The 20,071-nt window shown below is 42.1% G+C and overlaps 1 protein-coding gene across 1 annotated transcript in view; it reads left to right on the plus strand.

Moving 5' to 3' along the window:
* Positions 1 to 20,071, plus strand: part of SVEP1 (sushi, von Willebrand factor type A, EGF and pentraxin domain containing 1) — a 185,492-nt gene that overhangs the window by 29,393 nt on the left and 136,028 nt on the right. The window contains exons 2-3 of the mRNA XM_060154645.1: positions 989 to 1,244; positions 4,460 to 4,636. Coding sequence (XP_060010628.1) covers positions 989 to 1,244; positions 4,460 to 4,636 — 433 coding nt within the window. The remainder of the gene's footprint in view (positions 1 to 988; positions 1,245 to 4,459; positions 4,637 to 20,071) is intronic.

Here is a 20,071-nt window from a genome sequence, read left to right on the forward strand (position 1 = left end):
AATATACACTTTTTTAAAAAAAAAGGTTTCACCTTTTTCCTTTTACCTATAGAGAAGGAACAGCATATAACATTGTAAAGGATAACTCGCTTGTCCTAAAACAGTAAAGCCCAGTTGTCACATTGAATGAATCAGTATTTTCTCATGAAGATAGGACACCACCAAAAAAACAGCTGATTTGGTGCTAATACTGGGTGGTCCAAAAAAGATGAAGTGTTGAATCAATTCTCCAATTTTGGAGGAGCAGTGGAAAAACAAATAGAGGAGGCAAGTGAGTCATTATTAACTCTGGAAAAGACATGTTCTGTTAAATTTTCTTCTCGTCCAGCTTTTAGTGTATGATCATGAAGTGGTTCAGCTAGGTAGGTAAGTGGGTAGCTAGCTAAATATGATAGGAAGTAGGTACGTAAGACTCAGATTTGGTCCATATTTTGAGCCTGAAAATCAATAGAAATAGTTTAACAATAATTGATAATATGAATACAAATTCATTCCATAAACTTTTTTGTGTGTGGCTGTGCTGGGTCTTCGTTGCGGCGCGTGGGCTCTTCACTGCGGTGCGCAGGCTTCTCTAGTTGTGGTGTGCGGGCTTAGTTGCCTCGCAGCATGTGGGATCTTCGTTCCCTGACCAGGGATTGAACCTGCATCCCCTGCATTGGAAGGTGGATTCTTTACACTAGACAGCCAGGGAAGTCCCCATAAACATTTGTTCCTCTCAGTTAGCAAGCTCTATGGCAATGATGATGATGATGATGGTGACGATGATGATACATTTTAAATGCTTTTCAGGTTTATTGTGGTTCTTTGAGAAGACCATTGTAGGCTCTCATCTGTGCCTGTTTGTGTTTTCCCTTCACTGATCAGTGTTCCATTCCTCGCTCTTGTGAAATGTTAATGATCTTCACCAGCACTCCCTTACCTAATAAGGGAGGCTCAGAGTAGGCCAACACAATACGTACTCATACTAACTTGCCCTATTTCATTACAGCAAATTCTTCGTCATTCTAGAGAAAACTCAACAAAAGTTATATTTCTCATTACGGATGGATATTCCAACGGGGGAGATCCAAGACCCATTGCAGCATCACTGCGAGATTTTGGAGTGGAAATCTTCACTTTTGGCATATGGCAAGGAAACATTCGAGAACTGAATGACATGGCTTCCACCCCAAAGGAGGAGCACTGCTACCTGCTCCACAGTTTTGAAGAATTTGAGGCTTTGGCCCGCCGAGCGTTGCATGAAGGTAATGGAAACCTACTGGCATCACGCAGTGCCTTTAAACAGGGTTTGCTTCCTGCTTATTTCTTGAAACCCACTGTGGGGATAATACCAAGCCCTATGAGGTCTTCGCTGAGCGTGATGCCCATGTGTTCTTCGTGTATTATGAGCTGCGTTGAACTTCATGAGTAGAGATGACATTCTGGCCTTGCAACAGGAGTATTTGTTTTGTTTTGTTTTTTAATAACTGTGATACATTTTCACTAAAACGTCCATATGCTCCCACCTGGAACCATTAGAATCAGTGGAATGAACGAGGCGTGTTTTGAGGCCACACACGGAGTCGGAAGCCTTGACTTACATCTCATCTTCAGTTATCTGGAAGGATGAAGTAAACATTCAGAGACATGCTTAGTGAATCTAACCAGAGTGTTTCCAGAAGTATACATGAAGATTCTAGGGACAATAAATACTCAACACATACTTCTTGACCTGACAGTTTGAATATAGATATGCTTATGGATAAACTGAAGAGCAGTGACAGCGACAGGGAGTAGCATCAGTAAATCCATTCATTAGAGTTCTTTGTACACCATTTATAAGGATGTTTAGTTGGGTGACTTAAGTCAGATGAACTTCCAAGCGTAGTATGGGCATGTATCTTGCAGTGATCCAGGAGAGAAAGTGCAGATTGGGAGGAGGAGATGGGGATCTAGCCTCAGACCAACGCCATGGAGCAAATTAGGCTTGATCTTTGCAGGTGTCCACATGAAAGATTCAGTTTGATGGGCAAATCATGGCAACATGAGGTTTCCTCACAATTAGTGATGTTCAAAATAAGTGGGTCAGCCTTACTGTAGTTCCAACAGAAGAGTTTAGAGCAGCGTCTCAGGCTACCTATGGATACAGCAAAAATTCCCAATTGGTCACCTACTAACTGGGTGGCTTTGGGAAAATTATTTAACTTTTGCACTCCCTAGATTTCTTGTTAATAGAGTAGGGTACAAGAATAGTACCTACTTCATAGGCTTATTCCAGGGATTAAATGGATTAATACATATAAAGTGATTAGAAAAGTCACTGAGGGCTTATTATACTAAGCTCTCAATAACTGTCCATTGGCTATTACCTTAGCCAATTTATCTAACATCTATGAGCTTCAGTTTCCTCTACTTTTAAAATAGAGATATTATAACATGTACCGAATAGCTTTGTCAGGAGGATTAAATAAAATATTTAAATTTCACCAGCACAGTGTTTGGCGTATGACAGAAGTTCAGTAACTGGGGCTTTTTTTGTTTCTCCTTGTCTCTGGGAAAAGTGATATATATGCTGAGTAGGAAGACAGAGTGGCTGTTGCACTAGATGGGATTATGAAATTGTGGGTGTTATTAGCTGTGTCATAGAGGACTCATTTCCAGTCCTACCAACCTTCTGTTTTGTAGGATGGGGGCCTTCTGCCCAATGCAAGTTGAGTCAGAAACTGGATGGGACAGAGTCTTCAAGGAAAGGATTTTGGTTACCCTATCACAACAGAGTTTTGAAAGGCATCACTTTTATTACAAAATACTAAAATCTAAAATGTGTAATACTCTAATCAAGTTTAGGTTCCGTAAGAAAAAATTCTGTTTTTACTGAAAAGAAACGATGGGGGCAAAGGAAGTGAACCTCATTTCTCCTGCCTCCATGTTCTCTGAAGCAACTTTCTTTTTTATATATATATATATAGTTTTTTATTTTTATACAATTTTTAAAGTTACTTCCAATTTACAGTTATTACAAAATATTGCCTATGTTCCCTGTGTTGTACAATACATCCTTGAGCCCATCTTATACCCAAGAGTTTGTACCTTCCACTCCCCCACTGCCACACTGCCCCTCCCCTCACTGGTAACCACTAGTTTGTTCTCTCTATCTGTGGTCTGCTGAAACTACTTTCAATTTGGATGGATCCACTTTGGGTCTCAAGGCTGTCCATGTTTGTGGCCAGTCTCAATAGATGTAGGTTCCAGAATAATAGCTTTCCACACATGCAGCTTGTTCACTTATCTCTCTCCCCCACCTAAATGCCAGTGCACCAGTCTTAAAGCTACGTTTTTCTTGCTCCCTCGACTGCCAAATAAACCTGTGTCTCAGAGCTAAGTCCAAGATGCCCATGTTGCAGACCTTGTACCCACACCATAGTCTATTAGATGGGGCTTTAGAGTACTTGGTTGTACAAGTCTCTTTCTCTTAGGGCAGGGGTCTTCCCTTTACGTTGTCCCTGTCTATTGTTCAGGGTCTTAATGCATAGAGACAGCTGTTCCATAACTGAGGCCATCACCAATCTCCTTTCTGGGTATTCAATGGCAGTTCATGTGTCTTGCTGAAACTCACTCATTTGAGTTTCTACTGTGGACCTATCACTGTATCTGGGCCTAGCACTGTGGACCTAGTGCTGGAATTTTAGGCTAAGGCTTTTGAACTTTCTCAGCAGGTAAATGGAACTTACTGTGTGCCTGATTGTAGGCCATCCATTCCTGATAAGTCATAGTCAACCTTACCCTGCCCCGTTAAGTCACTTTCAGAACAGGACGGCTCTGCCTCTGTTGTTGAATTCCCAGCATGGCTCACGTCAGAGCATGGCTCAAATAATCCGTATGGTCTCCTTTTACACAACAAGTGAACATTTATTTAAAATTGAGAGAGAAACCAGATTCTCGTTCTATTCTTCAACTTGTGTGGTACCATTGTTTCAGTTTTTAATCCAATAATTATAGAAGTAATGGTATTTATTCTTAAATCAGTAATCACCATCAGCACCCTTTGACAGCAGTCAGGATTGCAGCTTTATTTATTTATCTGAACAAGGATTCTGGAAATCTGGTTACTGCTGCCTGACCTCATGCTGGTGTGGAAGCCTGGGGAGTGACCTGGAGAACCGACTGCATTACTTCCTGCTGCATCTGGAGGTTCCTCGCTGAAACTACTTAATTTCTGCCTGACCCTGCGTGGCCTTGAGAACTTAGGATGAGGTCCAAGACTGAAATAGCTTAACCAGCTGAATCAAATTCCCAGTCTGTGGTCCTGCAAATCACACACCTTCATATTTGGATGGGAGTGGGGGAGCAGTTGGGAATTTGATGGAAATGAAAAGATGTTTTCTCTGTCTTGAGCTTCAGTTGTGGTAACGAGAGAATGTAACATTCAACTGCTCATTCATTTTTTTTTTATGACCGCCCTGTCATATGTGCTTGGTAGATCTGCCTTCTGGGAGTTTTATTCAAGAGGATATGTCCCATTGCTCGTATCTGTGTGAAGCCGGCAAAGACTGCTGTGACCAGATGGCAAGCTGCAAGTGTGGGACACACACGGGTCATTTTGAGTGCATCTGTGAGAAGGGGTATTACGGGAAGGGTCTACAGTACGAATGCGCAGGTGAGTGCCCAGTCTGTGTGTAACTGTGTCAGTTGTCTTTTCCTGTGTAGGAATCTGTCCACATACTCCATGGGTAAACACTAAGTGTTTGGTACTGCTCATGAGTCTGTGGATCGGTTGGGCAGCACTTTTGGTCTCAGCTGTGTTGGCTCAAGCATTTGTCCTTGGCTGTGAGTAGGGTTGGCTGCCCCACTGATCTTACTTGAGTTCTCTCACCTGTTTGGGGATCAGCTAGCTGGAGGCTGGTCTAAAAGGGCTTGTCTAGGACTACTAGGCTGTCCTTTATATGGCCTCTCAGACCCCATGAAGTCAACCCAGGCTTGTTTACATGGTAGGGGCAGAGCTCCAAGAGGAAGAATGGCCTCTTGAAGCCTAGGTTCAGATCCGGAAAGGGAGAAGATTTGGGAACTTTTATTTGTAATCAGTCAATAGCCAAATCGCCAAAATCTACCTCAGCCTCTGTGAGAGATTGCAGCCCGTGGGATTCTGGTCCTCAGGCCACATGTAACTTGTAGGATGGTCACCAAAAAATGTAACTGATGGTCTTTTAGCTCTTCATAAGTCTCCACGAAGGGACATTAGAAAGCTCTAAAAGGGACATCACTTCAAAATGGAATTCACTTCTTCGACACTTATAATTTTATCTCCTCTAGGTTTTCTTACCACAGGATCTTCATGTTTTTAATACTATATTAGAAAGACAAGAAGAACAACTTGGGATTCTTGGGTTCTAAATTATATTTTAGCTGTGATACAAAAATAAATTATGTTTTAGGAAATATCAGATATACAGAAGTACTGTATGGTTTTGCTGTGATAGCATTTGGTTTGCTCTGTTTTACTTAAAAGGTAACACGGTTTTTAGAACTTACAACTCTTCCACAGTTTGCTGTTTGGGAAAAATGTATTCCCATGGAAATTAATACCCACCAGGAGAATTTGGGGGCAGTAGGTTTACTTTATACTGGCCGGTGTGGTCTTTCACTGCTCGTTTCACGTGAACATTATTTCATTCTGCTGTTGGGAAGGTAGGTGGGTCTGCTCTATAACACAGAAACGTGGTTCTCCCAGGGGTGAACCTTCCAGGTCTTTGACCTGACCTGCTTTCTCTCTTTTCTTCTCCTAGTGGGACATTTCTTCTCAGGTTCTTCTTTTACTCACTTTTACTTTGTTTTTTAAATTGAAGTATAGTTGATTTATGGTGTTGAGTTCGTTTCTGCTGTACAGCAGAGTGATTCAGTTATAATATATATACCTTCTTTTTTTAATGTTCTTTTCCACTGTGGTTTATCCCAGGATATTGACTATAGTTTCCTGTGCTCTACGGTAGGACCTTGTTGGTCCATGCTGTATATAATCGTTGGCGTCTGCTAGTCCCAGCCTCTGACACTTGCTTTCATTCGTGTTGCTCCCTCATCTCCCTTCCCTCGATTTCTCCTCCCCCCACCACTGGCCCTGATCCCAGCTGGCGGACATCCTTCCCGGGTCCGAGCGTCCATGCTCGCCCAGCAGAATCATTCCTTTCTTGGCCCTGCTCCCACTCCATCAAGCAGGATTTCTCATTTAAGCAGAAAAAAGGGAGGGTGGGATCTGCCCAACTGCCTCTGAGTTGGCAAGATGCCTCCCCTTGAATCTTCCCACACTTTCATGAACAGCCCAGCTTGGCACTCTCCCCGACGCCCCCTCCTTCCCTCTCCCGTCCAAGCCCACCGAACACAGGCAGAAGCTCTCGTTTTCTTTGCTGCATGCTGTAGTCAGCATGTCTGCTTTCCGTGTGGTCCTAGACTGAGCTCGCTGCCAACAAGCCACTGCCGTGTGGCTGCCCAACAGCTCAGCCATGCTGTACCCGGCCTCTGCCGCTCCCGGGCAGTGTAATCTTGCATCCCCGGGGATAAGCTGCAGGAAGAGAGGGGGGCAGTTCGCAAACCCACTGCCCCCAGTTACCCAAGTCGCTGTGGCTGCTACCAGTCGTGCATTGCAGGCAGAGAGGCACAGCCATCCATCTGTAAAATGTACACAGTTGGGTGGGCCTGTCAGTGGAGCTGCAGTAGAGGGGACAACAGCACTTTGGCTGCTGGTTCTAGGCAAGAACACCAAGCACAAAAGGAATCGTTTTTCCATCCCTTCTCTTAAATTAGTAAGCCTTCCTTACGTGCAGGATTGCAGTTAGGTCCAGTTCATTTATATAACTGTTTTTTGGTTTGTTTTTTTTTTTTTTTTTTTTGGCTGTGCCACGCAGCTTGTGGGATCTTAGTTCCCCGAGCAGGGATCCAACCTGCACTCCCTGCAGTGGAAGCACAGAGTCTTAACCACTGGACTGCCAGAAAGTCCCTGATATAAATGTTGATATCGTCATCTTCAATATTTGTTTCTCAGGGGTTAGAGAAAGTGGTGTTGGAACTCTGAGCTGTGATTTTCACACTTTCGGGAGGCAGTGTTCATCACTGGCTTCTCCTTCATGGTACCAGCTAAGAGAAAATAAATAAATTATAGCCTTCTGATGACATGAAAGACTCATTACTAGACTCGTATCTTTTGGAAAGGCAGAAAGAAATATTTGCTCTAAATCATCCAATACTGAAAACCTAGCAGCTGTGAGCCCCTTTTAAAATCCGTTTAGCTGACAAATGTTCCTGAGCACTTTCTCTGTGCCAGTGGTTCAGTAGTTCAATGTGCAGGTAGGTGTTCAGTGGTGAACAGACAGACATGGTGCCTACCTTCTTAGAACTTACAATCTAACTACACAAATCGATTTGTAATCACAAACTGTGAAGTGCAGTATGAAGAAGGGACTGCCGAGAAGTTTAGACTAATATCGTACTCTCTAAACCGAGATCTGCAGGATGACTAGAAGATAGTTACTTTATTCCTTCAGGAGAGGATGTTACCTTTCATTAAGAAGAGTTGGCATTCTGGGTATTTATCCTCATTGTAGAAACAATGCCTTTCCGAAGCAGATCATTTCTCTTTAGAGCCAAAAGAAACCTTAGGGAGTATCTGCTCTAAACCCTTCATTCTACAAGAGGAAATTGAGGTCTCAGGGCAAGACGAGTCTTTTGCTCAAGATGGCATATCCCGCCATCAATCAGCAGGACTGGGAAGGGACCCGGGACACTCTTCTCTAAATCCTGTTTTCAAGTTATCAAACTGCTTATTTTGCACTTTTGAAAAAAGCTTCTTGGGTACATTGCTTTTTGGAGACCATAAACACTGAACTGAAAGTGGTTAAAAATGCAGAAGGATCGAGCTCCAATTCAGCCTCTGACATAAACCATGTGGCTTTGGGTGGTTCTTTCTGATTCTCAGTTTCTTCTGTAAAGTGGGCTTAATAATGGTATAGTTTTATGTGTATATATGTATGTATGGTTTTATGTATATATATATATTTTTGGTATAGTTTTATGTATATATATACACATATATGTATATAGAAGTATACCTGTAGATATGTGTGTGTGCATACAGTCATGTGTATATGTGTGGATAGACGGTTGGGTAACTGAGAGAATATACTTAGAATGCTTAGGACAGTATCTGGCACATCAATTCTTGATCAATGGTAGCTTTTATTGTTAATCATTGTGAGATAATATAAATGTTATGAGAAAGCTAATGAATGAACATTAAAATAATTATCTCAAGAATGAGATATTGAAGACAGGGGATCCCATCTCTTTTGTAAATTCCGCTCTTCTGGGCTAGACTAGTGGCCCTAACCTGAGGAATTGTGCTATGGGGAGGATAAGGAAGGTTCCTGCATGCAGGTGAAGCATCGGGAAGCTTTGCTGCTACTAAAGATGACCATATTGACATGACGAGTATCCAGTGAAAATCAAGAATCCTGTGTGAGAAAGGGCAGTGGGATAATGTGCCATTGGATTTTGAAGTAGAGGTTGTTTGCTTGATTAGGGAAGAGTTATATGCTGAGGCAAATTGTATTTGTTACTTTCGTAGAAAAGTAGAATACTAGAGCTAGCTGTAAGGGTTTTTCTCACAGTTCACTTGGGAGATGACGAAACTGCATCCCATATAGGAAGTTGGTTTTTTTTTTTTTGGTTGTAAATCAATGCTTTATGAAAGGCTGTTGATATTTTGTTTTTGTTTTTTAAAAAAACCTACATAACTCGCTTTCATTTACTGCAGATATTTTGTATAATTCAGAAATCCAGGTATGGGACTTTAATACTACACGAGCAGGTTTCAAGGGCTGAGAAAACATCCTTCTAGGATTAGTTATTGAACGTAAGGGAAGAGGACTAAAAAACTGTCGAACCTAATGAAAGGGAGTCGCTCCCAATTTCTAGCTCTAGGATTACTTTCCTCATTCTTCACATTTAACATAGACATTTGGAAGTGGTGATGCTACTGATGACAGCAGTAAATGACTGATGTTGGTGATAATAATAATGATAGCTAATATTTGAGTAGCACTTACTACATCCCAGACACCATTTCAGTCCTCGATGTATATAAACTCATGTAATGGTCACAGTAACTCTCTGGAGTATTGTGAGACAAGGAAACAAAGTCTGAGAGGTAAAGTAACTGGTCCAGGGTCACACAGCTAATAGAGCTGATTTATGAACCCAAGTTGTCTGGCTCTGGAGTCTACCATCTAGCCATAGAGATAGACATTCAACAAATAAACACAATTGAAAAATAATTTCAGATTCTGTTAAGTATCAGTTTGATCCTTATGAGATCATCAATATTGGATCACTTTCAACCCACAAGGTAGCAGCTTCACGCAGCTCAACGTGATATTAGGCAGGAAGAGAAGAGAATGAGTTATATAAAGACAAACCCAATCATGCCACACACCTGCTTACTGTTTTTTAATTATGACTCATTTGTTCAATAAACTTCAAGCTCTTTAGCAGAGCATTAAGGTTGTATTATTTGACCTCTTTACCCTTTGACCTAAAAGCTGGAGCTAGTTATAGTTTCCCCCAAATACCATTCTATTTCATTTCTCAGACATTTCTTCCTGCTTCTGCAGGTTCCCTTTCCCACCACACCCAACTATTCGCTTTTTTTTAAAACATTTTTATTGGAGTATAATTGCTTTACAATGATGTGTTAGTTTCTGCTGTATAACAAAGTGAATCAGCTATACATATACATATGTCCCCATACCTCTTCCCTCTTGCATCTCCCTCCCTCCCACCCTCCCTATCCCACCCCTCCAGGTGGACACAAAGCACAGAGCTGATCTCCCTGTGCTATGCGGCTGCTTCCCACTAGCTCTCTATTTAACATTTGGTCCAACCATTTGCTTTGTTCCTGCTTCATCAGACTAGTGATTTAATGGGCAGTGATTTTCTAGTTCGTTCTGTATCCTCACTGCCTGCCTTCAGAGCCCATCAAGGAAAAGGATGTGGGCTTCCCTGGTGGCACAGTGGTTGAGAATCCGCCTGCCAATGCAGGGGACACGGGTTCAAGCCCTGGTCCGGGAAGATCCCACATGCCACGGAGCAACTAAGCCCGTGCGCCACAACGACTGAGCCTGCCCTCTGGAGCCCTCAAGCCACAACTACTGAAGCCCGCACATCTAGAGCCCGTGCTCCGCAACAAGAGAAGCCACCACAGTGAGAAGCCCACGCACCACAACGAAGAGTAGACCCCCCTCGCCGCAACTTGAGAAAGCAGCAACGAAGACCCAACGCAGCCATAAACAAACAAACAAACAAATAAATTTATTTTAAAAAAAAGGAAAAGAAAATGGATGTAGGTAAGAGGCCAGGTTTAATACCAGACTCTTAAATGGACAAGAACTCATTATTGAAATCTTAAGCAATTGCCTGGTTTCCACCTCTGCCTTGGGCACCACAGGGTCCTTAGCACAAAGGCATGTGCTAAGACATTTTTAAGAATGTACTGAATTTGTTTGAATGCACAATATTTACATTTGGTTAAATTTTGTCAGCAATAAATCAAATACAGAGTATGGTTAATTCACTAGATGAGTCACTTTTACATGGCTCGATCATCATAATCAGTTGTGAATAGCTAGTGAACTCCTGTTGTAAATCCAGGCAGCTGCAGCTGTTCTGAACTTCGCCAGAAGAGATTTGAGAGACACAGAGACCATAGACATCTTGAGACACTGCTTTGCAGGCATCGACTCCATTTCAGTGAGTTTGGAATGATTAGCAGATTGAAAATTATAGCTGGATGGGGGTCAAGGCTGAGGACCAGATAATGAGCCAGAGCCCCGGTTATATTATTTTTCATAAAAGGAGGCTACACAGTAGAAATGGTAACAATGGAATATTTATGTGGGAATATCTTATTACACATGTAAATATATACACACAATTCCCCACCCCCACCCGGCACACACCTGCATACACACACACACACACACACACACACATACACACACACACATTTTCCTAACATTTCTTTGGAAAGAGAAAGGACAGAGAGCTCTAGAAATTCTTGAATAGAAACCAGAACATTTGGAAATCTTGTTCTCTGAGCAGAGCGTAGCTGGGTTTTTTCCTCCAAAAAACCTCCCCAGTGGTGCCTAATAATGGATTTGTAAGGTGTGAGGAATTTGTACAATGTATCCCTATTTGCTTTTTTATGAGGGAATATTGCTGGCATGTTGACAGTGGTTCCCATCAGCTTGAGGAGGATGGGTCACTGCTGCCTGCACTGGGCTAGTTTGTTCAGTTTGCCACTGAATGTGGTAGGTATTCAGTCCTGATGGTGCATTTTCCAGTCAATCATAATTTTTTTTTTTTCGGTACGGAGGCCTCTCACTGTTGTGGCCTCTCCCATTGCGGAGCACAGGCTCCGGACGCGCAGGCTCAGCGGCCATGGCTCACGGGCCCAGCCGCTCCGCGGCATGTGGGATCTTCCCAGACCGGGGCACGAACCCGTGTCCCCTGCATCGGCAGGCGGACTCTCAACCACTGCGCCACCAGGGAAGCCCTATCATAATTTTTATAACAGGAAAATGCATAGCATTAGACCATAGGTGTGAAACATCACAAAACTCCAAAGTCAGAATATTGTATTTCAGTTCAGTTATTGTATTCTTCAGTTCTATACCTTCTATTTGGTACTCGACTATATTTTCTGTTTCTTTGTTGAAGTTCTCACTGTATTCAGTCTTCTCCCAAGTTTGGTGAGCGTCTTTATGACCAGGACTTTGAACTCTTTATCAGGTGAATTACTTATCTCTATTTAATTAAGGTTTTTTCCTGAGGTTTTGTCTTGTTCTTTTGTTTGGAACAGCCGTTTCTTCATTTTCCTTGACTCTCTGCGTTGCTTTCTGTGCATTAGATAACACAGACACCTCTCTCAGTCTTGAACTAGCGGCCCCGTGTAGGAGATGGCCCTTATCGTCCACCCCTCCCCTAGCTCTTGGTTGTCTCTTGAACCTTTGTGACTGTCCACGCAGCCTATTTTACTTCTAATTTATTTTAGTTGAGGCTGTGCCAGGACCTGTCAGTGTCCCAAAGGGGAGGATCTCAGTCAGCACCTAGATTCAGGCTGTTTGGAATTCACACCTTCGGGCAGCAGCTTCTAAAGTATGCAGATATTTCAAGTATGCGATATATGCAGTCCTCTGGGACCCCAAGTGTAAAAGACCTGTTGGCCGCCAGAGCCGGGTCATCTGGAGGTGTCCCCTGGGTGGCAGTCACAAGAACTGGGGCTCCAGACGCGTGTATAAACTTTCCAGGAGGTATCAGGAAGGTGCGGCGTGGCAGAGCATGCATGCCACTGCCTGGGTTCCCTGAGGGCACCTCTGTAGGCCTCTGTTTGCTTGGCAAAGCTGAAGCCACCCCTCCAGAAGCCTCCAGAAGAAGAAGATAGGCCTCTTTCACAGAAGCAGAGGGGCGGTGGTTGGTTTCAGTCTATTGTCTGTGCAGTGCCCTGGTGGGGAGTAGCCTGCCTGGAACTGTCTCTCCGATCGTTCCAGGGGACCCAAGAACACTGGCCGCCCCCCAGCCCCGGCCTCCAGAGACAGGAAATCCAGGGACATCTCCTGGGAGGCAGTCGCAAAAACCAGGGCACCAGACGTGTGTGAAAGCCCCCCTCTGGGAGATATTGGCATTTTGGAGCACGGCCAGGGAGAGCGTGAAGATAGCACCTCCTCTTGGAGATCTCTGGAAAGGATCACGGTTAGCACTTACGCGTGTGTTTAATTAGAAACCTGCCCCACCTCGGGCTGCAGCTGTGATGATTTGCTAATAGGCCACTTTCACAGAAAGTCTGAGCTCCTGTGTCTGTTGCCTCTTCCTGTCTCTTGGGGGCGGAAGCTGTTTAAGAGCTCTTTCTCCATTGGTTACAGTCCTGTGGGACCCACGAGCATAAGCCCTGCCGGCCTCCAGAGTCAGGCAATCAAGGGGTATCCCCTACTCAGCAGCCGCAAAAGCCAGGGCACCAGCCATGTGTGAAAGCTCCCCTTCGGGAGATACTATGGCTCTAGAGCACAGCGGAGGGAGAGAGTATAGATGGCATCTGCTGGAAAAAGAAGAAGAAAAAAAGATGCTACCCTCTGGCTAGAGTGAAGAAGAGGAAGGGGGTGAAGATGGTGTCTGCCAGTCAGCAGGCCCCTAGGTGTGTGCTAATCTCAGATGCTTTAAGATGAGCAAATGAGCTTCAATCACAGCAAGTCCGGGTGCCCTTGGACCCACTGCCTCTGCGCTGAACCCTGGGGCAGGTGAGTCATGAAAGAGCCCATTAAGAGGCGTTTCTCAGTTCCTTATGGTCTATGGGTCTCGTGGACTCGAGCCCTGTTGATTTTCAAAGCTAGAGGTTTTGGGGTCTCTTCTCTCAGATGCAGGTCTTACAAGTTGGGTACTCACGTGGGGTTCAAACTCCTCCCGCCTCAAGGAGCAGCTTCGGGCTTTGAGTTTTCTCTGGATTGTGGGTGGCCATGCTGTTATGGGGTTTATGGCTAGGTTGTGTCCCAGCCCCTCCTGCCTGTTTAGATGTGGGCCTTCTGTCATTTGCCCAATGTGTAGGGGTCGCTCAGACAGCTTTTAGTTTTTTTTCAGAGGAAGTTGTCCCATATGTAGCTGCAGATTCAGTGTGTCGGGGGAGGTGGTGAGCCCAGGATCCTCCGTCACCATCTTGAACAGAACCTCTCAAAGTCAGAATGTTGTTTCCTTTAGAGCTACTCATAAATATACCCAATATTGAAAAATTGTCAAAAGAAGGATTATGACCAATTTCTGCTTCTCACTGTAAAATCTTCCTCTCTCCCTTCTTCTTTTCCCCAGCCCCATTATAAGTAACTCTTTCCAATAACAATGAAAAGGAGACAAAGGGAAAACAATTAACATCTGCGAAATCAGTAAACTTCAAATGTGTTTGCTCACGTAACCCCTAAAGAAAGACTGAAAACCCACGTGCCCCTCATTGATTTTTAAGAGGCCCCCTAAACTTTTCAATGGGGTTTGTAAAGATGGCATTTCTATAGTACTGTATTGATGTTTTAAAATAAAACTGTTGCAGCTCTATTAAATGTACCCACCGAAATCTAAGTACTACAGCAAATCTGATTACTTCTAGTAGTATCCATTGATGAACAAGCACCTTTTTAAAAAATGTTTTATTGAAGTATAGTTGATACAATGTTTTGTTAGTTTCAGGTGTACAGCAAAGTGATTCGGTTTATATATATATATATTTTTTTTTTTCTTTTTCAGATTCTGTTTCCCGTATAGGTTATCACAAAATATTGAGTGTAGTTCCCTGTGCTATAGAGTAGGTCCTTGTTGGTTATCTATTTTATATATAGTAATGTGTATATGTTAATCCCAAACTCCTAATTTATCCCTCCTCACCCCCTTTCCCCTTTGGTAAACATAAGTTTGTTTTCTATGTCTGCAAGCACCTTTTTTTAATGCCGAAACTTTGCATGTTTTCTTAGATCTCTTTACTCCACTTCTACCACATAATTCTATTCTTTTTTTTTATAGTTCTTTTATAAAAAATATTTGTTTATTTATTTGGTTGCACTGGGTCTTAGTTGCAGCAGGCAGGCTCCCTAGTTGTGGCTTACGGGCTCCATAGTTGTGGCTCGCCGGCTCCTTAGTTGTGGCATGCAAACTTTTAGTTGCGGCATGCATGTGGGATCTAGTTCCTTGACCAGGGATCAAACCCAGGCCCCCTGCATTGGGAGAGTGGAGTCTTAACCACTGTACCACCGGGGGGAAGTCCCCACATAATTCTCTTCTAATGCAACATATTTTTATGTCCTAAAGGCTTTTATTGATTGCAGAATTCTACTTCTCTGCTCCAAAAATTGTTGATATCTATCGAAATTTTTACATTTTCTGTGACCAAAATTGCTAACAGATTGAGTTATTATTGCAGTTGTTACTTGTATATAATTTGTCAAACATTATTACACATTTTGATACTTGTTACATATAAAAAATAAGATACTATTGGAGATTCATCTCTTAATCAGACGGGTTGTTCATTAATTCATGGACCCATGGATTTCTGTTGTTCACTATTAGAATAAGAGCATACAGCATTCATTTCAATGCTGTTTTTCATTTTGATAGGTTTTAGTGCTGAAAACCTTCTTCATACAAATATGTAGATGGCATTTGAAAGAGTTGTGTTAAATTGATGTCACTCAGTTCTTGGAGTTCCTCCTGAGTTACATGCCAAAAATAACATGAGTTATCTATTGTCAAAAAAGGATTGTAAATGATCTCTCAGCTGACAATTCCCTTAGGTCCTCTTTCAATTTTATTGAAACTAAGGAACTGGAAAACTTTTCACCCGCAAAAGGGGTTAAAAACCCATCATTCCAATCATTCATTTTCTCAAATTTCTGGGAAGCCCCCCCCAAAGACTAGAACTTTACCAGGACTTATTAAAAGACTACCTGTTACTATTTCATTTGGAAGCATTTTGTTTAACGTTGATCTTGGGAAAAACAAAATAGTATGAATTTTAATAAACTTTTTAAAAAAATAAATTTATTTTTTTAATTTAGATATTTTTGGCTGCATTGGGCCTTTGTTGCTGCATGCGGGCTTTCTCTAGTTGCGGTTTGCGGGGGCTACTCTTCGTTGCAGTGTTCGGGCTTCTCATTACGGTGGCTTCTCTTGTTGCGGAGCACAGGCTCTAGGCATGCAGTCTTCAGTAGTTGTGGCACACAAGCTCAGTAGCTGTGGCACACAAGCTCAGTAGTTGTGGCTCGTGGGCTGTAGAGCGCAGGCTCAGTAGTTGTGGCGCACAGGCTTAGTTGCTCCGCGGTATGTGGGATCTTCCCAGACCAGGGCTCAAACCTGTGTCCCCTGCATTGGCAGGCGGATTCTTAACCACTGCACCACCAGGGAAGTCCCTGAATTTTAATAAACTTTTAACAATTCAATAGTCTTTGATAAAATCATTTTACCCTAAAATGTGCATTAATATCTTCTTATCAAAATCTTGGAGCCATAGATTTAGCTTATTTAGTTTCTGGGCAAACATCTACCATATCACCTATCTGTGAAAATGTTTCTCACAGTCAAACCTATCCTCCAAATCAGATTTATTTTCTGAGAGAAAAAGGCCTAAATAAGCCAGTGCACATTCCAGTGGCAATCACATTACTTTAGAATTCTACAGTTGATAAACGAGGCAGAGAGCCTGCCCTGAACTTGTCATCTGGGCGAAATAAGCTGCTACCACCTTCAGTATTTCTTATGGACATTTTCTTCCTCGCTTTGCCCTCATGCGACTCTTCTAAAGAAGTGGCGTGTGCTTCGACGGTAGTCAGGGGGTTGAAAAGGAAAGGGGGTAAATGAACGATGCCTTCCCTCCCCCGTCCCCACGCTACCATGTATCTGAATTCAAAACATCGCAGAAATGAGCCAAAATACTCCATTTCCAATGTCAAGAAATATTGAAAGATACTTAACTGAAGTATGTGAAAGACTAGAAGAGTTTCTTAGAGGACCTGCTTATTGTGCCTTGATCTGAAGGGTCTCCAGATACCGGAGACTTATTGCCTTGGGGCAATGCATCAAGATTTAGAAGGGATGAAAAGTACACATTTCTTTTGAAAAATGAACAAAGGGCAGTTGTGTAAAGGTGCCGTAGATGCTTTCTCTGGCACATCACTTTAGCTAAGAGGACAAAGGAATGTCGAGGTCCTGGAAATTGGCTTTCTAAAATGATTCATGCCACATCCACATGCCTCTTGCAAAGTCTTTGCCCGCTTATGTGCCTCTTTGGCAGAAGAGGAAACAGTGTGAAAGAATTTTAAGTTTTCCTAATGGCATTCATCTCTAAAGAAGTTAGTGAGCAGACCCAGCTCTCTCGGAGCCCAGAATCCACGCTGTCTCTGTGCCATTTTATTGCCTACAGTGATTCCATGGCACTCATCGCACCGTCCTTATCCATCAAGGAAATGATCCAGAAATATTTTGCTGCTCTTTCCGGACTACATTTAAAATAAACAGTTGCTTCTCAGCTGTAGCTTAGCATCTCAAGTGTTTGGCTCCATGGGCTCTGCATGGAGATGGTGCTTACTAAATATGAGATGATTGGCCAAGTTTGGATGGTAGCCAAGGTTAGCAATTTGCAAATGATAGCCCAAGCTAGAAAAAAATCAGGCTCAGTAAAATGATGGGCGCTGTGAGTGTGCTAAATGCTGGTAATGCCGAGATACATGATTCGATCCTTATACAACCTTGTAAATCCATAAATAAATCTATAAATAAATAGTTATGGATTACCAGTTAGTGGCATGAATGCTAGTGACGAATCCTAGTTCTGTCACTTCCTCACTGTGTTTTTCTGGGCAAGTTCTTTGACCTCTGTGGGCCTTAGTTTCTTAGTCTATGAAATGGGGTTAATACCAGTAGGATTGTTATAAAAAGGCAGTGAGATAATACGTGTGAAAAGCTTGCTGTGGTGCTTGGCATATAGTTAAGTCCTTGATTAATTTAAATTGTTACGCTCTAGCAGTGGTGGTTCTTAACAAGGAGAGATTTTGCCCCCTTGGGGACATTTAGCAATGTCTGAAGATGTTATTGGTTGTCACAGTGGAAGGAGCTATTGTCATCTAGTGGCTCAAGGCCAGGGATGCTGCTAAATAGCCTACGATACACCAAACAGCTGTGACAAGTTCCAAATGTCACCCTCTACTGAGGTTGAGACACCTGCTCTATATTGACAAACTGAATTAATGCTTTAACGTAAGATTCAGAAAACATTACTGTGTCTCTTTTTAAAGTTTGAGAATAAACATCAAAGCCGTGAGATCCTGCTAGACTTAAATGATCTCTTGGGTATGAACATTGCAGCATCTGATGCTCCGGCCACCCCAGGTGCTGGTGGCCGCTCAGACACTGCAGACTCTTTCACGGCTCCACACTTGTGCATTTTTGTCCTCCTTTGCTTAGAATATTCCACATTTTGTCTGTCTGTTCAGTTCTTACCTATCCATCAGGATTCATAACAAACTCACTTCTCTTATGAAACTTTCCCTTTCATTCCTTCTTGCCCTGGCACAGATAGATCTAGAGTTTTTGGTTCTCATAAATATCTTTTTTTGTTAACATTTACCACACAGCATCATCATTTTTGTTAGGTTTTGTCCTCCTCTGGTATCCTATGAATCCCTTTAGGGCAGGATTATGTCTATGTCTCTCTCTCTCCCTTTCTCTTTTTTCATCGCCTCTGCTACATGGCCATGAACTTGGAGTAAGCATTAATAAACTTTGAGTGAATGAATGAACGAGTAAATAAATAAAGCAAATTCCATGTTTAGATGTTAGAATACAGCATATGGAAACTCTGCTTGGTTCCCAACTTCCTGAGAATTTTCCATTCCTTTTTTAGAGAAATGAAGGTGAACAAGTCTACTGACCCTTAGAAGCACTGGCTTAGAATCAAAGTCAGCCATCTGGAAGGCCGAGATCAACAGTAGGAAGTGGCTAATCACACATTTATCTCTTTCATGTTATCTAGTTACTGAGATTATTTTCCAAATTTTGTTCTAAAACCATGGTATTTTGTGTGTATGTATGTATGTGTTTGTATGTATGTGTAAAGCTATTTACATGTATTGATGATTGATGGTTTGGGGCAGCGTTTTAATTCATATCACAGTCAAGACAGCATTCCAGGATATTGTGGGTTTTTATCATTTAAACAATCATTTAACAAATATAAAACAAACCATTATCACTATATGCAGCATAGTGTTAGTGGTTGGGAAATTTTTCATAAAACCTTGAAATGTATAGATTTTGTCAAAATATGGAAGCAGTTGTATTAAAATAAGTCATGAACTGTAGAATAAGTTATGAGAAAAAAGTAATCAAATACACATTATATGTGAAACGTGAAATATGTAAAGATATAACCATAAAGATTAATAGGGCAAGGTTACACTTTTTCACTATCAATATTTAATATGTTAAACAAAAAAAAGAGCCGTTTTACTATTTTCATATGATGTTATTGTTAACCTAGAAAATCCAAAGAAATCCATGGAAAATGAGTAGAATTAATAGACTTGTAAGGTAGCAAGATAAAGACTTCAAATCAATGAAACGTTAAGTTTTAAAAATGTGATGAAATCCCATTTACAATAATAAGGAAACAATGTGTTTCCTAAGATTAATTTGAAAGAGAAATGTGTGACCCTCATTAGGAACCGTAAAATTTCAAAGAAACTGATGTATGAATAAGAGGGTCAATTTGTGAATTTCTGCAGGAGGAATACCCTCTCCAGTCTTGCCAATACTCACACATACTCTTCATCATATTCTGTTCCACGTATAAAGCAATGGTTAGGTATGAAGAAATATCCCTGACCTCCAACCAACTGCACCTCAGTAGTGACGCGGATACCCCAGGCTCCAAGATACAGTTTCTCTACATTGCGTGTTTCTGGATACACCTTGAAATTTTGCTTCTCTGCCTTTTGCTTTTTAAATTTTTATTACATGTTTTCTTTTGAGATAATATTGTCACGTGCAGTTTTAAGAACTAATACAGAGAGATCCCCTATGTCATTTTCCTAGTTTTTCTCAATGATATCATTTTGCAAAACTACAGTATAATATCACAACCAGGATATTGACATTGATACAGACAAGATATAGAACAGCTCTACCACCAGGAGATTCTATAACATGCTTTTTTAGAACAACAAACACTTCCCTCCTACCCTTGGCTGCCCCTTCTTTAACCTCTTGAAACCTCTAAACTGTCCTCCATTTCTACAATGTTGTCATTTCACGAGTGTTAGATAAACATTCCTCCAGCAGAGGAAGAGGGTTGGGGGGCACTGCCAGGTGAACATAGAAACCCAGGTTCCTCATTTTGCTCTGTTGATTGACACTGATAAGTATGTGTGTGGTGAGGGGATCCTCATTACTGCTGCATGTGGGTGGAAGTCCATGCCCTTTGTTAAGCCTTCACCGACACCACCCTGGATGGAAAGGGTAGGGA

This window comes from Lagenorhynchus albirostris, chromosome 7 (genome assembly GCF_949774975.1).
Source record: "Lagenorhynchus albirostris chromosome 7, mLagAlb1.1, whole genome shotgun sequence".
Lineage (NCBI taxonomy): Eukaryota > Metazoa > Chordata > Mammalia > Artiodactyla > Delphinidae > Lagenorhynchus > Lagenorhynchus albirostris.